This window comes from Cannabis sativa, chromosome 6 (genome assembly GCF_029168945.1).
Source record: "Cannabis sativa cultivar Pink pepper isolate KNU-18-1 chromosome 6, ASM2916894v1, whole genome shotgun sequence".
Classification (NCBI taxonomy): Eukaryota; Viridiplantae; Streptophyta; class Magnoliopsida; order Rosales; family Cannabaceae; genus Cannabis; species Cannabis sativa.
This window is the reverse complement of record NC_083606.1, coordinates 6,454,363-6,473,131: the sequence shown is the minus strand read 5'-3', so window position 1 is coordinate 6,473,131 and position 18,769 is coordinate 6,454,363. Positions and strand designations below refer to the sequence as shown.

The following is an 18,769-nucleotide window of genomic DNA, read 5'->3' as shown; positions in this document are numbered from 1 at the left end:
AGTTCTTTCTTGATGGCCTGGGCTACCAAAAATAAGATGTACTTTGTTGATATAGGCAGTATCAATCAATCTATTTAAGCTCTCTTCAACTGTGTAGTTACATACCTACACGATCTTAGAATCATCACACTTGACCTTCCTTAGGCGATGTGGAATTGCACAGTTTACCTGATCTTTGTCCTTACAGATCACGAGACTATACTGACTGTCACACAAAACGTCCTAAGGCATGCTCATTAAAATATGATGTAAAATTAATAGATAAGCTATAGGCTTTTGATGTGTGTGAAGTAGTTAAAATTATGAACATGATCAAAATAACCATCTTCAACCATAACTTTGTCCATTATTTACACATTTTTTTTTTCCTTTTCTCTCTAGGGATCAGATGGTTCAAATGAGAGTGCCCACTGTCGTAACAGGCTTTGGGGGCGGACACCCCTCTCACAAAAGAGTAGAGACCACTCATCATATCCCCTTTCTGCCTATTATTTACACATTTTTTAGTGTATTAGTTTGTCATATTTTTTTAGTAAATTTTGTATCACTAATGATCACCATATAATCAAGGGTACCCAAAGTCTTAAGTTTGTAAATGACATAATTTCAATGTTTATTTTTAGCGGCATAAGTACCCAATGTTTGTAAATCTGTAATTTTTTCTAATTTCGTCCGTACAAACCCTGTTATTTTCTTAAACAGGCCACATATAAGGGCTAGATTCTTGATCATTGGATTTAGACAGAAACATGTAATATTAGTTACTTCCAAATATTTCTTTAATAAATTTAAAACGGAGTCTGAACTGACAAAACTGAAGAATAATTACATGTAAAAATTGGGTACTTATACCGCTAAAAATAAACATTGGGTTTATGTCGCTTACAAACTTAAAACTTTGGGTACTTATGCCGTTATTTACTCTTAGTGTTTAATATCTTACTCGATGTTACACTGCTATAAGTGTAATTAAATATCGAGTCTCATATAACTTAAAAAAAATAATTTTTAAAAAATATTGCTAACTAATCTTAAGATGTATTATATCCTTCTCACGAAAACAATACTAATTTATTAATTAAGATATTGTGAGGAGAAGTATTCAAATTTAATTAATGACAATAATTAAAGCACCGATAATTAATCACTTAACGAGCCTTTAGCCATATTAATTAACAAAGTTATATATATACGTATATATGTTGGCCAAGTCATTTTTCAATTTATAATTTAGGATCATTCTACAATTATATATAGTGTTTTTTATCAAAATTATTGCTCCTTGACTGTTGACTTTACGGATACGTACGTACGAGAAGATACATACGGAAGGATATATATATATAACTACGACTACTTAGGAGAGCCATATATATTTAGATATTATAATGTAATTGATGCATTTATACGTAGCCTGTTTAAGAAAATAATAGGTTTTGTACGGACGAAATTAGAGAAAAATTACAGTTTTACAAATATTGGGTACTTATGCCGCTAAAAATAAACATTAGAATTATGTCACTTACAAACTTAAAACTTTAGGTAATTATACCGCTATTTATCCAAACACTAATAATACTTTTTAGCAATCTTCGTCAATTTAATATACCAGTAGTGCTATAGACTTTTGGGGATTGTAACAAAAGCAAATATTGAATGTGAAATGCTTAGGGGCACCTTAAGTCTCTTAATTACTTTTTTTTGTACAACTTAAACTACTATTTGCATGATTCATATATATATATATGAGAGAAAAGAGAGCAAAAGACTTTGAATATTATCTTTATGATTGAAATGGAATTGAATATATATAGGCAGTAAGCAATTTTTAACTAGCTTAACTAATTAACATTTACTCTTAACAACTAATTAACAGACTTAACAATCATAACTAACTCTAATAGCCCCATCAAGATTGAGTGTAAATGTTAATGAAATCCATCTTGGATACAATGTTGTTGAACTAGGAAGGGAGTAGAGCCTTTGTGAAGATGTCAGCTAGGTTGTTGTGAGAGGAGACATGCATCAGTTGGAGAGAGCCTTGTTGGACCTTTTCTCAGATGAAGTGACAGTCGATTTCTACATATTTTGTGCGTTCATGGTAGACAGGATTCTCACTTATGTGGATTGCAGTTGTATTGTCACAGTATATCTTAGGTGGTGTGGAAAAGGGAACACCAAAATCTTTGAGAATGGCAAGGATCCAAGTCAATTCAGATGTTGCGTACGTTTTCCATAGCACGGTATTCAGCTTCAACAGAGGATTGAGATACAACTTTTTTATTTCTTTGATTTTCATGAGATAAAGGGATTACCAAGGAGAATGCAATACCCTAAAACCGATCTCCTTATGTCTTAACGGCTACCCCAATCAGCATCAGCAAAGAAAGAAAGTTGAACATTAGCTGATGAGAGGTTTGCTTCTGCATAAGTAGTGATATTAGGGACACTGTTTGAAGGAAAGAAAATGTCTTGGCCTGGAGTCTTCTTGAGATATTGTAAGACTCTATAGGCGGCCTGAAGATGGGGAACTCATGGACAAGATAGAAATTGACTGAGATGATTGACTGCATATGTGATATCGGGCCTTGTAATTGTTAGGTAAATTAGTTTGCCAATGAGGCTACGATAGGCAGTCGGGTCTGTGAGTGTTGTACCTTTGTCTCAACTGAGTTCAGGTTTGTGTCCATAGGTGCAGAAGTTGGCTTGGCACCTATGTATCATGTATCAGTGAATAAATTGTATGGTGAAAGGTCATTGGGAGAGAGAAATGCCTCCTTTAGTTCGACCAATTTCAAGGCCAAGAAAGAAACGAAGTTTTCCAAGATCTTTGAGTTTGAATTTTTGGTCAAGTGAATTGTTTAATTGTGTGATGTTGGAAACATTGTTGCTGGCAATAATGATATCATCCACGTAAATAAGGATGGCTAAGAAATTTGATGTTGTCTGTTTGATAAACAATGAGTTAATAGATTTGGATTGTCGGAAGCCATCTTGAATGAGAGTGGTACTGAGCTTTGAGTACCACTATCTGGAGGCCTATTTCAGGCCATATATGCTCTTGTTTAGCTTGAAAACAGAGTTGGAAGGGGCCTTATATCCAGGGGTATTTTCATGTAAACCTCTTCATGGAGGTCCACATGGAGAAAGATGTTATTAATGTCTAATTGGTGGATACGCCAATTATAAATTGCTGCAAGTGCCAAGAAGATTTTTAGTGTATTGAACTTGGCAACTGGAGCATAGGTTTGGGAGACATCTATGCCTTGCCTTTGGTTGAAACCTTTGGCAACAGGACAAGCTTTAAACCTGTCAACATCCCCATGTTGGTTGTATTTTACTTTGTAAACCTATTTACAGCCAATGGCTTTGTGGCCAAGAGGAAGTTTAGTGATAACCCAAATCTAATTTTTTTCTAAAGCTTAGGTTTCATTGTCCATAGCTTGTAACCAATGCTAAAATAGAGAAGCTTCAGCATAGTTTTTTGGTTCAATGTGAGTATGCTGCAAGAACAACAGCTCGAAATGGGGAATGTAGTTTAATGTAAGATAAGAAGGGTTCAATAGGATGGATAGTAAAGGTTGTACGGCACACGTAGTCTTGTAAGTATGCTGGTTTTCTTACTAGTGCGGCCAATGGTTGCTGGTGCAGCATGAAGCTGCTTGTCCTAGGGTTCAGATGCAGGTACATGAGCCTGTGGTGGCTTAGCATCAGTGGACTAACCGATATGAGAACCATTTTGGACTGATTTTGGTATTGGTGTGGGTATGATGTTGGTGGCCATTGGCCTGTTAATCTGCTGCACTGGCGTGACAATGGGAAGCACAGTTTGGGGAAACAAGTTGTTGACCCCAGATGGAGATGTTGGAAAAAAAAAAGGGAAAATTTTTTCATAAAAAACAACAACCCTAGAAAAGTAAACCTGTTTGGTCTCAATATCCATAAGCATATAAGCCTTCATGCCATGTGGATAGCCAATGAAAATAGAGGCTCTACTTCTTAGTGTAAATTTATGTCTTTTGGAAAAGAGAATGTAGCCATATGCTAAACACCAAAGTTTCTTAAGTGATCATAATGATGACAGTGTTTTGAAGTGATTCATAAGAAGTGAGGCCTTTTGAATAACTTGGAAGGTGTTCTATTGATGAGGTAAGTAGCAGTTTGCACTAGAAAGGGCCAATATACCAGAGGTAAATTGGATTGGAAACCTAAAGCTCGAGTTACATTTAAAATGTGTTGGTATTTTCTTTCAACAACCGAATTTTGTTTTGGTCTTTTCACACATGAATGGTAATGTATGATGCCTTTGGAGGCATAAAAGGTTTTTTAGGTTCAACTCTTTAGCATTATCTAATCGAATTGCCTTAATGTTGGTTGAGAATTGGGTGCAAACTATGTTAAAAAAATTAGGTATAACAATTTGAACATCAAACTTGTTTTTGAGCATATATATCCAAGTAAAACAAGATTTGTCATCCACTATCGTGAGAAAGTACTTGTAATCTTCTACACTTGTGATGTGGAAAGGACCTCAAATATCCATGTGCACTAGTCAAATATCTTATTGGCAAAGTTATGGTTAGAAAGAAAGGGTAATCATTTTTGTTAAGCCAATTGACAAATGTGACACTGCTGATTGGTAAAATAGAGAGAATGATCACTCTTTTTATTAAAGAAATTGGAAATGTACATAGATGGATGACCAAGACGATTGTGCCAATGGTCTACATGTTTATTATCAAACTGAAAGAAAATTGCATTAGCTGCTTGTAACGCCCTAAATAATCAGGCACGCTACCCAAAATACTTATGAAACTCTAATCCCCTAATCGGGATTACTAATCAAAATAGCGCAGAATTTAAACTTTTATATTAAACAGAATGAAAATAAACTTGTAATATATTTAAACTTTCAAAATAGTTGGGATCCCAAAAATAATTACAAACTTATTACAAGTCTTTTATTTCTAGCCGACCTAAGCGGCAAAACAGAATTCAAAAGTTCAACACTGATAGACCCTTAACCCGCTTGGTCTGATATGGCTTGAACATGTACATTCTTCGTTTTGCTCCTCAAGCTCATGGTTGATCAGCCACTGACTTACCCTTTCCTGCACAGTAGAGCACCCGTGAGCCAAGCCCAGCAAGACAGTATAAATCATAACAAATATAATATGCTCATCATGCTATTTAAACAGTGATGCCATTCATATATGTCTGTGTGTCACAGACCTGCATGTCACACTCACATGCCTATTTATGTCTACGTGGCGTAGGCCTATGTGTTGCGCTCACACATCTATATATATCTACGTGGCGTAGACCTACGTGTTGCTCTCACACATCTAATTACAATAAGACCTTAGAATAGTTCATCTCGGTTCTAGTTACCGAGTCCAACTTGATTATGCCTTGACACATAACCCTTAATCTCAATATGTAACACATAATTATTAGTGCCACTGCACTATTTGTCTATTTGCTATAGACCTGCATGTTACGCTCACATGCCTATTTATGTCTACATGGCGTAGACCTACGTGTTGCTCTCACACGTCTATATACAATAAGGCCTCAGTAGGGTTTACCTCGGTTCTGATTACCGAGCCTAACCTGGTTATGCCTTGCTCGCATAACCCTATTCATGTATATACGTAATCCATGTATTACGTTCTTTCGGTGGTTTATCCTGGTGATATATACCAGGTCTAACCCAGTTATGTCTTAAACACATAACTTCTAACATACACGCATGTATTCAATATTTACTACAACATATATAATCTTAGGGTAATAACCCTAACTTGCATACTATGTAATCACGCATATAATACATTTCTATATACTCAGATAACATTTACTAAGAGTGTTAACCCTAACTCATGCTTTCACTGAATTCACAATATTCTAAGGTAATAACCCTAGACCGCATTAAAATTAAACTCAAGGTACTAGCTTACCGAGTCTATTATAATTATGCCTTAAGCGCATAATTCATAATCCCAATATATAGATACATCTGACATGGCATAGTATTACACAACATATATCACTAGGGTAATAACCCTAGGCTATTAAACCGCTCATGTTAGGGTAATAACCCTAATCCTGGTTGCAATTACTCACATATATCATATTCAACATAAGCGCCACCGCGCATACTCTACGTGCAAACTACTGTCTTACCTGTTGTCCCGCAATAAAGGAGATTCCAAACCCCTGGGTGCTCCTGATCAGGTGCCGGTAATCCTAGTCACATAATCCGGGATTTCACAAATAGGGTTAATCCCCAATTTCACTTTCACAAAGTATAAATATGGCATTCAAAACACAGATAATCAAATAGAGCTCGGAACGAGCTTTCCAACGATATAAAGAACGTCCCAAACGGAGTCCCGAGTCAAAAGTTATGGCCAAAACAAAATTGAGAAAATAGAATTTCTCCCTGCCAAATCCAGTCGCGACGGCCGAAAATCCCGTCGCGACGACTGGGTTTAGAACACCCCAAAACTCCATTTTTAAGGTCTTAAAATGCCAACCTTTCCTAGATTTCGAACCCCAACCAAACAGAGGGTAAAAACGCATTAACATGCATCAACATCCAACTTTAAACCCCAATTCAAATTGCATAAGAAAACCACAAAGTTCAAGCACATCCATGGCAATAATAAGCTCTTGAACAAGAGCTTCATCAACACAACCAAACATTTTCCAGCCATGAAATTATCCCAACAATACATGATTCAACACTAGAACCTACCCTATAATCAACAATCCAAGCTCACAACATGAATCCCAATCAACCCATGAAATTTCTCACTTAATTAATCAAAATTACAACAAAATCTAAGAACATGCATCCTATCATCAAGTTCATCAATTTCATACTTTCAATCATAAAATTCAGCAACTAAAAATATTGTTAAGATCATAGAAAATTACCTCAAGATCACAACAAGCAAGAACAAAGATTTTCTCCCAAAAATTAAGCTTCCAACCACACCAAATTCTTCACAATCAAGCTTGAAAAATAAGAGGGTAAGAGAGGGAGAGTGAGAGGGTGAGAGGAAGAAATAACCAGAAAATTTTATCCTTTATCCCTCAAAATCAATTTAATTCAAGTACATCAAATATGGTCAAGTGACCATTTTGCCCCCATGGCTTAAAACATACATATTCACTCACATGGGCAATTTAGCCATTTTATTCACACATAAATCCAATATAATTTCAGATTATTCATCAATAATAAGAATGCCAATTATTTCAATCCCAAATGAATTTCGGGCCCGAACCCGGTTCGGCCCGAAACACCCGGTTGTGACTATACCGCGCCAACCTGTCAGAACACACCTGAAAAGACAACACAGGCATACTATATAATAATATAGTTCTATTAAGCACGTAATTAAATTAATCTCAACAATTTACCCTTCTCGGGTCATAATTACCAAAATGCCCCTGGCTCACCAACGGGGTCTTTAACATTTTAAATTTCATATAATTTCACATATATTGAACTATATAATAATATAATTCCTCAATTAACTCATAATTATCTAATTAGGATTTTGCTAATCCTTTTTCTTAATTCCAGGTATTACACTGCTGGTGTATCTTGTTGCAGCAAGTATAGCTTTCCATATTCAGCTATCTCAATCACCACATTCCGGGTAAAATCCTGAATAACACAAGTGTTTTGATGAAAAGTTACGAAATTAGAATTGTTATGAACAAATTCAGAAATGGAAATGAGATTGATCTTGAAACTTGGTACATATAACACATTATGAAGGGTTATGTGAGGATTAATGTGTATTGTACGACTTGTGAACCAGAATTTTATGTCCATTTGGAAGAATGACATGCTAAGGAAAATGATGATTGGAAAAAGAAGTAAAGCATGCTATGTTGGAACACATGTGGTGAGTAGCACCACTATCTAAAATCCACGTGAATTAATTGAGGCGAGAATCAATTTTTACCCACAAGATTTGAAGGAGCAGGGGCCATGGCAGCAAGATCAACATGAGGTGTATTGTTGTTGAGCTGCTGGCTGAGTAGGGAAATCAAGTGCTGACATTAGGTTGAAAGATCAGAGGGAATCGATTGGCCATCGACATCAGTCTTCCCAGTGCTGACAATATTTGCTTTAGCTTTCCCTTTTTCTTGTCTCTTTTTATCTTCATAGCCAGGAGGAAAACCGTGTAAGAAGTAGCACTTGTCAACCAAGTGACCTGGTTTGCCACAATTGGAGCAAGAGGCACGAGGTTCCTTGGCTCTTGGAGGATTAGTAGGCATGGAGCTTGTAGCAGCAGCCAAGGGAATTGTTTCAGCAGAGCCAAGAGATCATTGACGCTCTTCTTGAATGATCATGGCAATAACACACGGGACAGGTTGGGGATTGGTTCATTGAGCAAGATTTGAGCTCAAACCGATGCAAAAGATTCATTTAGACCAATCAAGAATTGAAGCACTTGATTATGATTGTAGTAATCTAAAAAGATTTTCATAGCACCATATGTGCAGGTGGTGATTGGTTAAAATTCTTTCAACTCATCACAAAGGGATTTATTTTAGTGAAGTATGATGAAACAGATTGGTTACCTTGTTGTAAACGGGTGAGTTGGGTTTGTAATTAAAAAATTTGAGGGTCATTACCTTCGTTAAATCGCTCAGCAAGATCATTCCACGTGTCAATGGCCAAATCGAAATACATAATGCTTTGAGCAATTTCTTGGGAAACTGAATTGACTAACCATGACATAACCATATTGTTGCATCTAAGTCGAGAATTGAGATAAAGATTACCGATTTCTGGGTGAGGAAGGAAAACCGTCGATGAAGGCAATCTTGTTCTACAACTAGAGCCATGGTGATTCCTCTTTTCCAGGATTGATAGTTACTGCCATTGAGGACGGTAGACGCAAGCACAAGTCCAAGGTGATCACCAGTGCTGAGGAGAAAAGGAATGGAATGATCATCATTGATAGGACGATTGGCTTAAGGAGCCATGGTGTGGTGATTGTCGACAATGGTGGATTGATCTTGTGAATGAGCTATTTCTGGATTCGATGTATTCTGACCTGGAAGCTTGATTTCTACGAGGAACGGGTGAGGAAGTGAGATTAGGAGCAGCATGAGGATCGAACGTGATGTCAACTGCTAGAGTGTCGACTGTGGATGGAAAAACACAATCTTGGGATCAAGTTGAAAGTCTTGCCATAAAAGCAATGGGCAAGAATTCTTCTGATACCATATGAGAGAAATCAGAACAAAAAACTTTGAATATTATCTTTATTACTCGATGATTGAAATGGAATACATGAGCTGAATATATATATACAGGCAGTAAGCAATTGAGTTATTTAAGATGAGAGCAAATTTACTTCTAACAACTAAATAACAGACTTAACAATCCTATAACTGTAACAATATATGCATAACAACATATAATAGCATTTTATCTAAAAAAAAAAAAAATATACATATATAAATACAAATATTTTGAAATTATTAGTAGTATGTGCACAAATAATAATAATATTAATTAGCAAACTGTGGGTCACCAAAATGACACGTGGAAATGTTTGATTGGCCTGCAAAGAAAGTAGGGAAAGTCCACACAGCAAATCTTTTATATTCAACATTTATTTTTTGGTTAATATTTAATTTGAAATATTTATTTATTGGGTTAAGCTTATATTGGTCGTCATAATTAACCATCGTCTTCCTCTTTCGCAATTACAACTCCCAATCTTCCCCTTTTCTTTGATCCAATCAACCATCCATGGACGAGGTAACAAATCTTCTCTCTCCCTCTCTATAAATATCTCTTTTCCCAGAAATTCTTTTCAAATATTTTTTTTTTCTCATTCTTAAGAAAAACATCGGATTTTTCGAAAAGAATAAAAAAAAACAAACTTTTTTCCTTGTGTACGTTTTGGAGATTCAGATTTTGTTTGTGTGTATGCTATTTCACATATATATAATATGTTATATTATACTGGGTCCCGATTATTTGTATTTAAATCGAGTTATTTGTTGTTTAGGGATTAGATTAGCGCTAAATCTGTTTTTTTTTCTCCTAAATCCGAAGATTTATTTGACGAACCGTGTAATTTTTTTTGCTCGCTGATTAATATTCGATTAAAAGAGAGGAATTTTAAACCCTAGTTTAGTGCATTAGGTCGATATTTGAATCTAAATGGTGAAGTGTTTGGTTTGAGCAATTGGGTTTTGTTTCTTATTGTTTATTTGATTCAGTTTTAAATTTCATGAGTTATTTTGATTTAATCTTGAATTTAATTGTAACTTCACTTTTTTATTTGGTATTTGTTTTACCAAATTAATGAAACGATGTACTCCTTAAATTCTAATTCTTTAGGTGTTTTTTTTGTTGTTGTTCTCTTATATTATAGCTTGTGCCTTTGCTTTTTTATGTTAAACCAAATTTGTGTTGAATAAGAATCAAGTTTCACTTAGAACTACATTGCTATTCAATGCATTTCTTTTAATGGATTCAAAGCCGATTGGTCTATATCTATATTAACACTACTTTTGAGTGTTTCAATTGTTAGAGTTTCTTTTGAAAAGATTATTTCTTTGATTCGAACTCAATTTCTTCAAACCATCTTGTAATATGAAGATGGTGAACATTGAATGGCTTAAAGACCAAACTCAATTGTTAGTTGCTGCAATCTCTCCACTAATTTCTCTGATCTTATTCTTAAAACTCTCCAAACCATCTTCTAATATGAGGGTTGTGAACACTGAATAGCATAATTGGCATGACAAGCTTAACCAATTAGTGACTTAGTTACAAGACTCGACGCCTACCATATCTCATTTCAACTCAACTTTTTTTTCTTTTCTTGCCAGATTGAACTGAAAACAGCACCTGCCGATTTTCGGTTCCCTACAACAAATCAAACTAGACACTGTTTCACCCGTTACATTGAATTCCACAGGTATCATGTCCCCATTTTCCTTTTTCGGTTACTTTTTTCTTCGTGTTATTAAATTACTTACTTGTCTTCAATCCATGTAGGTGCTTGGCAGCAAAGGGTGAAGAGTCTGGCGAATGTGAGAAATTCGCTAGATATTACCGTTCTCTGTGCCCTGGTGAATGGGTAAATACTATAGCTTATTTGTGTTCAGTCAAGAATCCTATTCATTTTGATGATGAGATAATGAAATATTAAAATGAAATTTTCTGTTTTGATCTTTTTGGCAGGTTGAAAAATGGAATGAGCAAAGGGACAATGGAAATTTCCCAGGTCCTCTTTGATGCTACTATATGATTTGGCATGGAAATTTCGGATTGTTTTTGTTTTCATTGAAATTAGTTGCATGACAATTTTTGTTGAATTAATGTTAATAAGGCAACAATTTGGATTTCATTAAACTTGTTGGAAGTTTATGCATGGCATGGACAAAATTGTTCATGAATTTAAGATGAGCTTAACTGCTTTGTTTGATCTTTTTCAATTATAATTATGTGTGATTGAACTAGATAGAGATGAGTGTAAACAAATAGTTGTTGGAATTTGTTATGATTTGTGGTTCAAACATTAACACTGTTTGGCAAATGGTATTTTTGAAATGATAAGAGGGTTGGAAAAGAATTAATTGAATAATCGAGCTTTTTTGACAGCTCCAAACATTAGTATGATTTTGATTTTATTATGATTATTGAAGGCTAATTGTATGTTTGGAGTTATTTAGAGTGTTTTCAACACATTTTGGTGCAAGGCCAAAAACTCAGTTTTATATGTCATAACTTGTTGGTAGATTTTGATATCTTTTAATTTAGGATTGGATTTGGAGCTAAAAATAAAGTTCTGTTTTCTAAAACATCTTGAATCGTTCCAATTTGAGTTATGGCCGAAATATTGTGAGTCATGAGTGCATTTTTTAATGTAATTAAATGCGAACTATATAACATGGTAGATCTAGTTTGTTGGTTAAATTTTATTTAGTTTTCAAAAGAACTAAAAAAAAAAAGCTCTAGAGAAAGGAAGGATGCAACACTATTAGTCATCATCAATCTAGTTTTTTTTTTCTCTTTTAGACTCTTTAATTTTCAATTATATTTATGGATAAATCAATTTTCACATTCAATGGTTGAATGTGAATTAACAAACAAAGAAAAGAGAATGAATACAGATAGATACAAAATTGATTAACAAACATTCACAGTAGAGATTATAGTAGTAGAAAATATAATTAGATCAAACAAAATACAAGGTTACGAGTTAGAAAGATGTAACCCAAGGTTTGACACAATTAAATAATTATTGTCCAAATTTTTACTCCAAAACTTCCATTCCTTGCTAGGTTGAAAACTTCTTCTAGGTTGTGCCTCCATATAAGTCACACGACATGATTTCATATCGCCCGAAGCCTTTGTACCATGATTTCATGACATGTTTTAGGAGAATTATATGCACACACAAGCGACATGTCGCCCTAAACCGGACGATAGGTCGCCCAAACTACTATCCAAACTTAGATATCACCCGCTTGAATCTTGATGTGTGACTTTCAAATTAAAGATATAAAGTACCACTTTGATGGCTAACCTTTTAATGTAGGCACTTGTTTTGTTGTGTTGTAGTACTCATTGAAACCTATTTCTGGGCACCATGGTTGTCTATTGTGATAATAATAAATTAAATAATAAGATGTTTTCTTAAAAGAATAAAAAGGAAATAGATTTGTTGAAATTATTGGAAAGAGGGTACACATGCATATCATTCTTAAGGAACCCATGAAATGTGAGGCTGGATCATGAGCTGCTCTTGTCGCACATGCAGCCACACACAACACAGCCATGTTGTGACTTGTGACTTGTGACTTGTGACTTGTGACTTGTGACAATCAAATGTACTATTAACAATACAAAATCATACATAATGAACTCTTTATTACATACATATATATGGACAAAAAGAAGTATGAGAGAGAGAGAGAGAGAGAGAGAGAGAGGTATACTTATACAATTTTATTCATTTTTATCATGTAATGATAAAATTATTTTTTAAAAACCAATGTTACAACACGTTTTTTTTAGAAAAATTGATACAACAACAATAATAATAATTAAAAAATATTTTTTTCTTACTGCAACAGTTACGAAAAATGTTTGTGTAACTTATTTAATGGCTAAAGCACTAGTCATCGATTACATATAGTGATAAAATAGTTTTTACAATTTCTTATACTTATGTGAACTAGGAATGTTATTTTATACACTGTAATATTTGGATCCATATTTGAAGTATAATCAAAATAAAATACTCTATTAACAACCTACTCATAATACTTACATAATAATCTTATTTTATACTCTATGTAATATTTTGATGCATATTTTATTAGATGTCTTAGGATAAACTGTGTAAGCATAAGAGAGGGGTGGTATGTGTTTTTCGAAACTTTCATGATTTTAATCTTGCCGTTCTTGGGAAGCAAGGATGGCGTCTTCTAACAAGGTTGAATTCTTTAGCCTCTAAAGTGTTCAAAACTGTTAACACACTTCAAGTCTGTTAGTTAGTTTTCTGTTAGTTAGTTAGTGGTTATCAACTGTTTTCTGTTATGAGCTAATTGCTCTGTTTTTGTATCTGTATATATACTCTCTTCTTCAGTTGAATACAGTGAGCTTTCTTTGCATTCTCTTTCTCTCTTTTCTTTCCTGCTTTCACTCTCTACATGGTATCAGAAGTCTTGACGAAAGACCATGTCATCGTCTACCTCCGATCCACAGGCACCTGCCATGAACACTGCAACACAAGCTCCTCAGGCACCTGCCGTACAACCCGCTGCAACTGGATCTTGGAATCCATTCTCCAATTCTCTGTCTTCCTCCCTCACTGTCAAACTCGATCGTGTGAATTTCCTCTCCTGGAAATCTCAAGTAATTCCCACTGTAATTGGACATGATCTCGATGAGATCTTGTTCACAGGCGTTCCACCCCCTTCTACACTGCTCAATGGTAACTCGAATCCTGCATATCTCCAATGGCGTCGAAAGGATCAGTTACTCCTCTCTTGGTTACGATCATCAATGTCAGAAACTGTTCTTGCATCTGTTGCCAATTATGATACCTCCTACTCTGTTTGGCGTGCGCTTGAACAGAAGTTTGCCTCTCAAACTAAAGCCAGGCGTCTTCAACTTAAGGGCCAATTTTCTCATGTGCATAAGGGCAATCTCTCTATTTCTGAGTTCTTTGACAAAGTACAATCTATAGCTGATTCTCTGGCTATTGCAGGAGCACCTGTTGATGATCAAGATTTAATTCTACAGCTCCTAAATGGCCTTGGCCCTGAGTTCGATTCAGTAGTTTCTGGAATCACATCAAGAAGCGACACCTTGTCGATCGAAGAAGTTCAGGCTCTTCTTCTCTCCCATGAAAGCAGGATTGAGCATCATCTCGCTATGAATGAACTCAATGTCAAACTACAGGCCAATATGACTCTTGGTCAAGGACGATCCTCAGGTGTTCGATCTTTTGCCCACAACAATCAATCCACTGCACCTGGCCGTGGCAGAGGTTTTTCCAAGTTTCCCACTCAGAAAGTTGTTTGCCAAGTTTGCATGAGAGTTGGTCACACTGCGGCTGTGTGTCACTATCGTTTTGATAGGAACTGGACAACACCAAAACCAGGTAATAATCGTGCTTTCTTGACTGAGATTGATTGTGAATGTGATCCTCAGGCCTATGCTACCACAATGATACAAGACTTTGGCGAGGACAACTGTTGGTATGTTGATTCAGGAGCCACAACACATGTGACTTTCGACCCTGCAAATCTTGATGATTCGAAACCTTTCTCTGGTCATGACACTGTAGCCATAGGAGATGGTAAGAAATTACTTATTTCTCACACTGGTTCTATTTCAGTTCCTTCTTCTCATAAATCATGTCCTTTACATATGAATTCTGTTCTAACCGTGCCTTCCATGACTAAGAATCTTGTTAGTGTTTCTAAGCTTGTCGAAGATAATGACGTTTTCCTTGAATTTCACAAAAATTGGTGCTTTGTCAAGGACAAGACAACAGGGTCTGTACTGCTCAAAGGGAAAGCTAGAGATGGTCTTTACCTTCTTGGTGATTCCTCAAGTCCCACACGATCCTCTCTGCAATGTAACCTTGTTACTTCTGAGTCTTCATCCAATGCTTGTATCTGTAATACAGAATGCAATTGTAATCCTAAGTGTGCTAGTACACACAAATCTTGTAACACAAATTCAATAAATGAAGCTTTTCTTTCTCCCAATGAGCAGTCCATTTTTCATGTTTCCCATTCCTCTGATATCAATCTCTGGCACTGTAAGTTGGGACATCCAGCTATGTCCACATTACAGAAACTTCTACCCACTATTCCACACACAGGCACCTTAAAGAACTTTCAATTCTGCAATGCTTGTCAGCAAGGGAAAAGTCATAGACTTCCCTTCCCTAATTCCACTAAAAGAGCCACTCAACCACTTGCCCTCATACATACTGATCTTTGGGGGCCTTCCTTTGAACCCTCCAAAGATGGCTTTCGTTACTATATTCATTTCTTGGATGACTATAGTCGCTTTACATGGATCTATCCAATGAAAGTCAAATCTCAAGCCTTCGAATTGTTTATTCAATTCAAGAGTATGGTTGAAAAACAGTTTGGGTTACCCATTAAAAGTGTCATGGCAGATGGTGGTGGTGAGTATAAACCGTTTGCTAGGTTTCTAGCTGATCAGGGCATCTTGTTCTCTCATCCATGTCCTCATACTCACCAACAGAATGGTAGAGCAGAAAGGAAGCATCGTCACATCACTGAAACGGGCTTAACACTTTTAGCTCAAGCCAATTTGGGTTTAAGATACTGGTGGCATGCTTTTCAGTGTGCTACTTACACTATCAACAGGCTGCCAACACCTGTAATTGATAATATCAGCCCCTATGAGTGTTTATTTCACAGAAAGCCTGACTATTCTATCTTGAAGTCCTTTGGATGTGCCTGCTGGCCACACTTAAGGCCTTATAATTCTCACAAGTTGGAATATCGATCTGATGAATGCTTATTTTTGGGATACTCACCTGCACATAGAGGCTATATCTGTGAGAATAAAAATGGTCGAGTTTTCATTGCTAGACATGTCATATTCAATGAGACACACTATCCTGGCATGACTCATCACTCCCATACTGAACAGGTACCTACTGAAACCACTTTTATGCATCCTACTGCTACTTTTTCTACTAAAACTTGTACTAATGTGGTCCCTGTTGGTCCTTTTCCTCGAAACACTGAGCCAATGGTCCCCACAGCTGCTGTAGAGCCACAACATGTACCACAAAGGCCTCAAAGCTTACAACCAATCCCAGAAAATCACCCTTTGCCTCTCTCAGACCATACTACAAACACCAACACCCTTAGTTTCCACCCTGTAATGCCACCAGAAACACCCAGAATCCTTCCCTTAGACACTGGTGCCTCTGTACCCTCTCCCATCGAAAATAATCCCACAAATCCACCAAATATGACCCTATCCCAGACCTCCACCATTGTCTCAACACCTGCAGCTTCTATCCCTGTCCTAAACACTCATCCCATGGTAACTCGATCAAAAAATGGCATTTCCAAGCCCAAAGCTTATCTAGCCACAAAGCACCCTCTTCCCGAGTCCCTACTACCCTCTGAACCAAAGTCTCTACAAATGGCTCTCAAAGACCCTCAGTGGCTCAACTCTATGCAAACTGAGGTTCATGCACTCAAGAAAGCTGGCACCTGGACCTTGGTTCCCAAACAATCTGGAATGCATATTATCGACAACAAATGGGTTCATAAGATCAAGTTGAATGCGGATGGATCACTTGACAGGTTCAAGTCAAGGTTAGTAGCTAAAGGATATCTTCAAGCTCCTGGCATTGATTATGAGGAGACTTTTTCTCCTGTGGTTAAGCCTGTTACAGTTCGTACTGTACTCTCTCTGGCTGTTAGTTCTAATTGGAAAGTAACTCAGCTTGATGTTAGCAATGCCTTCCTCAATGGCTTGCTCACTGAAACTGTGTTTATGAAACAGCCTCCTGGATTTGTTGATCAGTCCAAACCTGACCATGTATGCCTCCTTCACAAAGCCCTTTATGGACTGAAACAGGCTCCTCGAGCCTGGAATGACAAGCTCAAAACAAGTTTGCTGCAGTGGGGTTTCACTAGTTCGAGATCTGATGCTTCATTGTTTGTTCATGGATCGGGTGACACTCTCATTATTCTCCTTGTCTACGTTGATGACATCCTTGTCACAGGCCCTAACCAGAATCTTATCAAACGGTTGATCACTGATCTGAATAAAGAATTTTCTCTCAAGGACTTAGGTGATGTACACTATTTTCTTGGTGTTGAAATTTTCAGAGATCACAGGGGCATGTTTTTGTCTCAAACAAAATACATCACAGATCTCTTAGTTAAAGTTCATATGGAAGGTGCAAAGGTGTGTTCCAATCCAATTTCCAACACAACAAAGCTCTCTCTCCATGATGCAGAGGTGTTTGAAGATCCAACTCTGTATAGAAGTACTGTAGGGGCTTTACAGTATCTCTCTTTAACACGACCTGATGTAGCATTTGTAGTTAACAAACTTAGCCAATTTCTCAAAGAGCCTACTGTTTCACATTGGGAGGCCTGTAAACGATTACTCAGATACCTTAAAGGCACAATTACAGATGGGTTATTGCTGAAACCAACCAAAGATCTCACTTTACAGAGTTACTCTGATGCTGATTGGGCCAGTTGTGTTGATGATAGAAAGTCCACAGGAGGCTATGTTGTGTTTTTGGGAGACAACTTAATCTCATGGTCAGCCAAGAAACAAAGTGTTGTAGCTCGGTCAAGTACTGAGAGTGAATTTCGTGCTCTGGCAAACACTGCAGCAGAGTTAAAATGGATTGGTTCTTTACTCTCTGAGCTGCAAATTCAGTTACCTCACTGTCCTGTTGTTTGGGTCGACAATCAGGGAGCATCAGCCTTAGCTGCGAACCCAGTTTTTCATGCCAGATCGAAGCACATTGAGATAGATTTGCACTTTGTCAGGGATCAAATTTTGGCCAAAAGTCTCTCAGTTCGATACGTTCCAAGTCATGATCAAGTGGCTGACATGCTCACTAAACCACTATCCAAGGACAGATTTCTGTATTTGAAGTCCAAACTGAAAATGGCAGAAACCCCTTTTCGTTTGAGGGGGGATGTTAACACACTTCAAGTCTGTTAGTTAGTTTTTCTGTTAGTTTTCTGTTAGTTAGTTAGTGGTTATCAACTGTTTTCTGTTATGAGCTAATTGCTCTGTTTTTGTATCTGTATATATACTCTCTTCTTCAGTTGAATACAGTGAGCTTTCTTTGCATTCTCTTTCTCTCTTTTCTTTCCTGCTTTCACTCTCTACAAAAACTAGATATTTTCCAAATAGTAACTTTCTTTCGGCTCATCTTGGATCTACTATAAGTTTTGTGTGGCACAGCATTTGGGAATCTCAAGAGTATGCGTCGAAAGGTGTGTGTTGGTGTCTTGGTAATGAAAGGAATGTTCCTGTGTTAGGGAAACCATGACAGCCCAATAGTTCAAATCCTATGGCCATCTCTAATAGAGAGGCCACTATGTTTAACTTGCTCAAAATGGATGGTTCTAGATGGGAGGTGGACTTGATTCCAAACTTGTTTGAGGAAAGATTCCGGTGACTCATTCTTGGTATCCTGTTACAAGTGGCTGAGGTTGAGGATGTTAG

General features: G+C 36.6%; 1 protein-coding gene, 1 long non-coding RNA gene and 1 other non-coding gene across 3 annotated transcripts; 1 reads left to right on the top strand and 2 right to left on the bottom strand.

The window, feature by feature from the left end:
- Positions 1 to 380: 380 nt before the first annotated feature.
- Positions 381 to 477, bottom strand: LOC115696129 (small nucleolar RNA Z279/snoR105/snoR108). The gene has a single exon (XR_004007724.1). It is a non-coding gene; the product is annotated as a small nucleolar RNA Z279/snoR105/snoR108 (small nucleolar RNA).
- Positions 478 to 4,794: 4,317 nt separating this feature from the next.
- LOC133039055 (uncharacterized) lies at positions 4,795 to 7,078 on the bottom strand. Its single transcript, XR_009688587.1, has 3 exons — positions 6,943 to 7,078; positions 6,187 to 6,249; positions 4,795 to 5,111 (listed from the first exon to the last, which is right to left on the bottom strand). It is a non-coding gene; the product is annotated as an uncharacterized LOC133039055 (long non-coding RNA).
- Positions 7,079 to 9,648: 2,570 nt separating this feature from the next.
- Positions 9,649 to 11,490, top strand: LOC115695798 (cytochrome c oxidase subunit 6b-2). The gene is made up of 4 exons (XM_030622883.2): positions 9,649 to 9,799; positions 10,882 to 10,970; positions 11,051 to 11,132; positions 11,237 to 11,490. Exons 1-4 carry the CDS (start codon positions 9,791 to 9,793, stop codon positions 11,288 to 11,290), a joined length of 234 nt encoding a protein of 77 aa, XP_030478743.1. The 5' UTR covers positions 9,649 to 9,790; the 3' UTR covers positions 11,291 to 11,490.
- Positions 11,491 to 18,769: the final 7,279 nt, after the last annotated feature.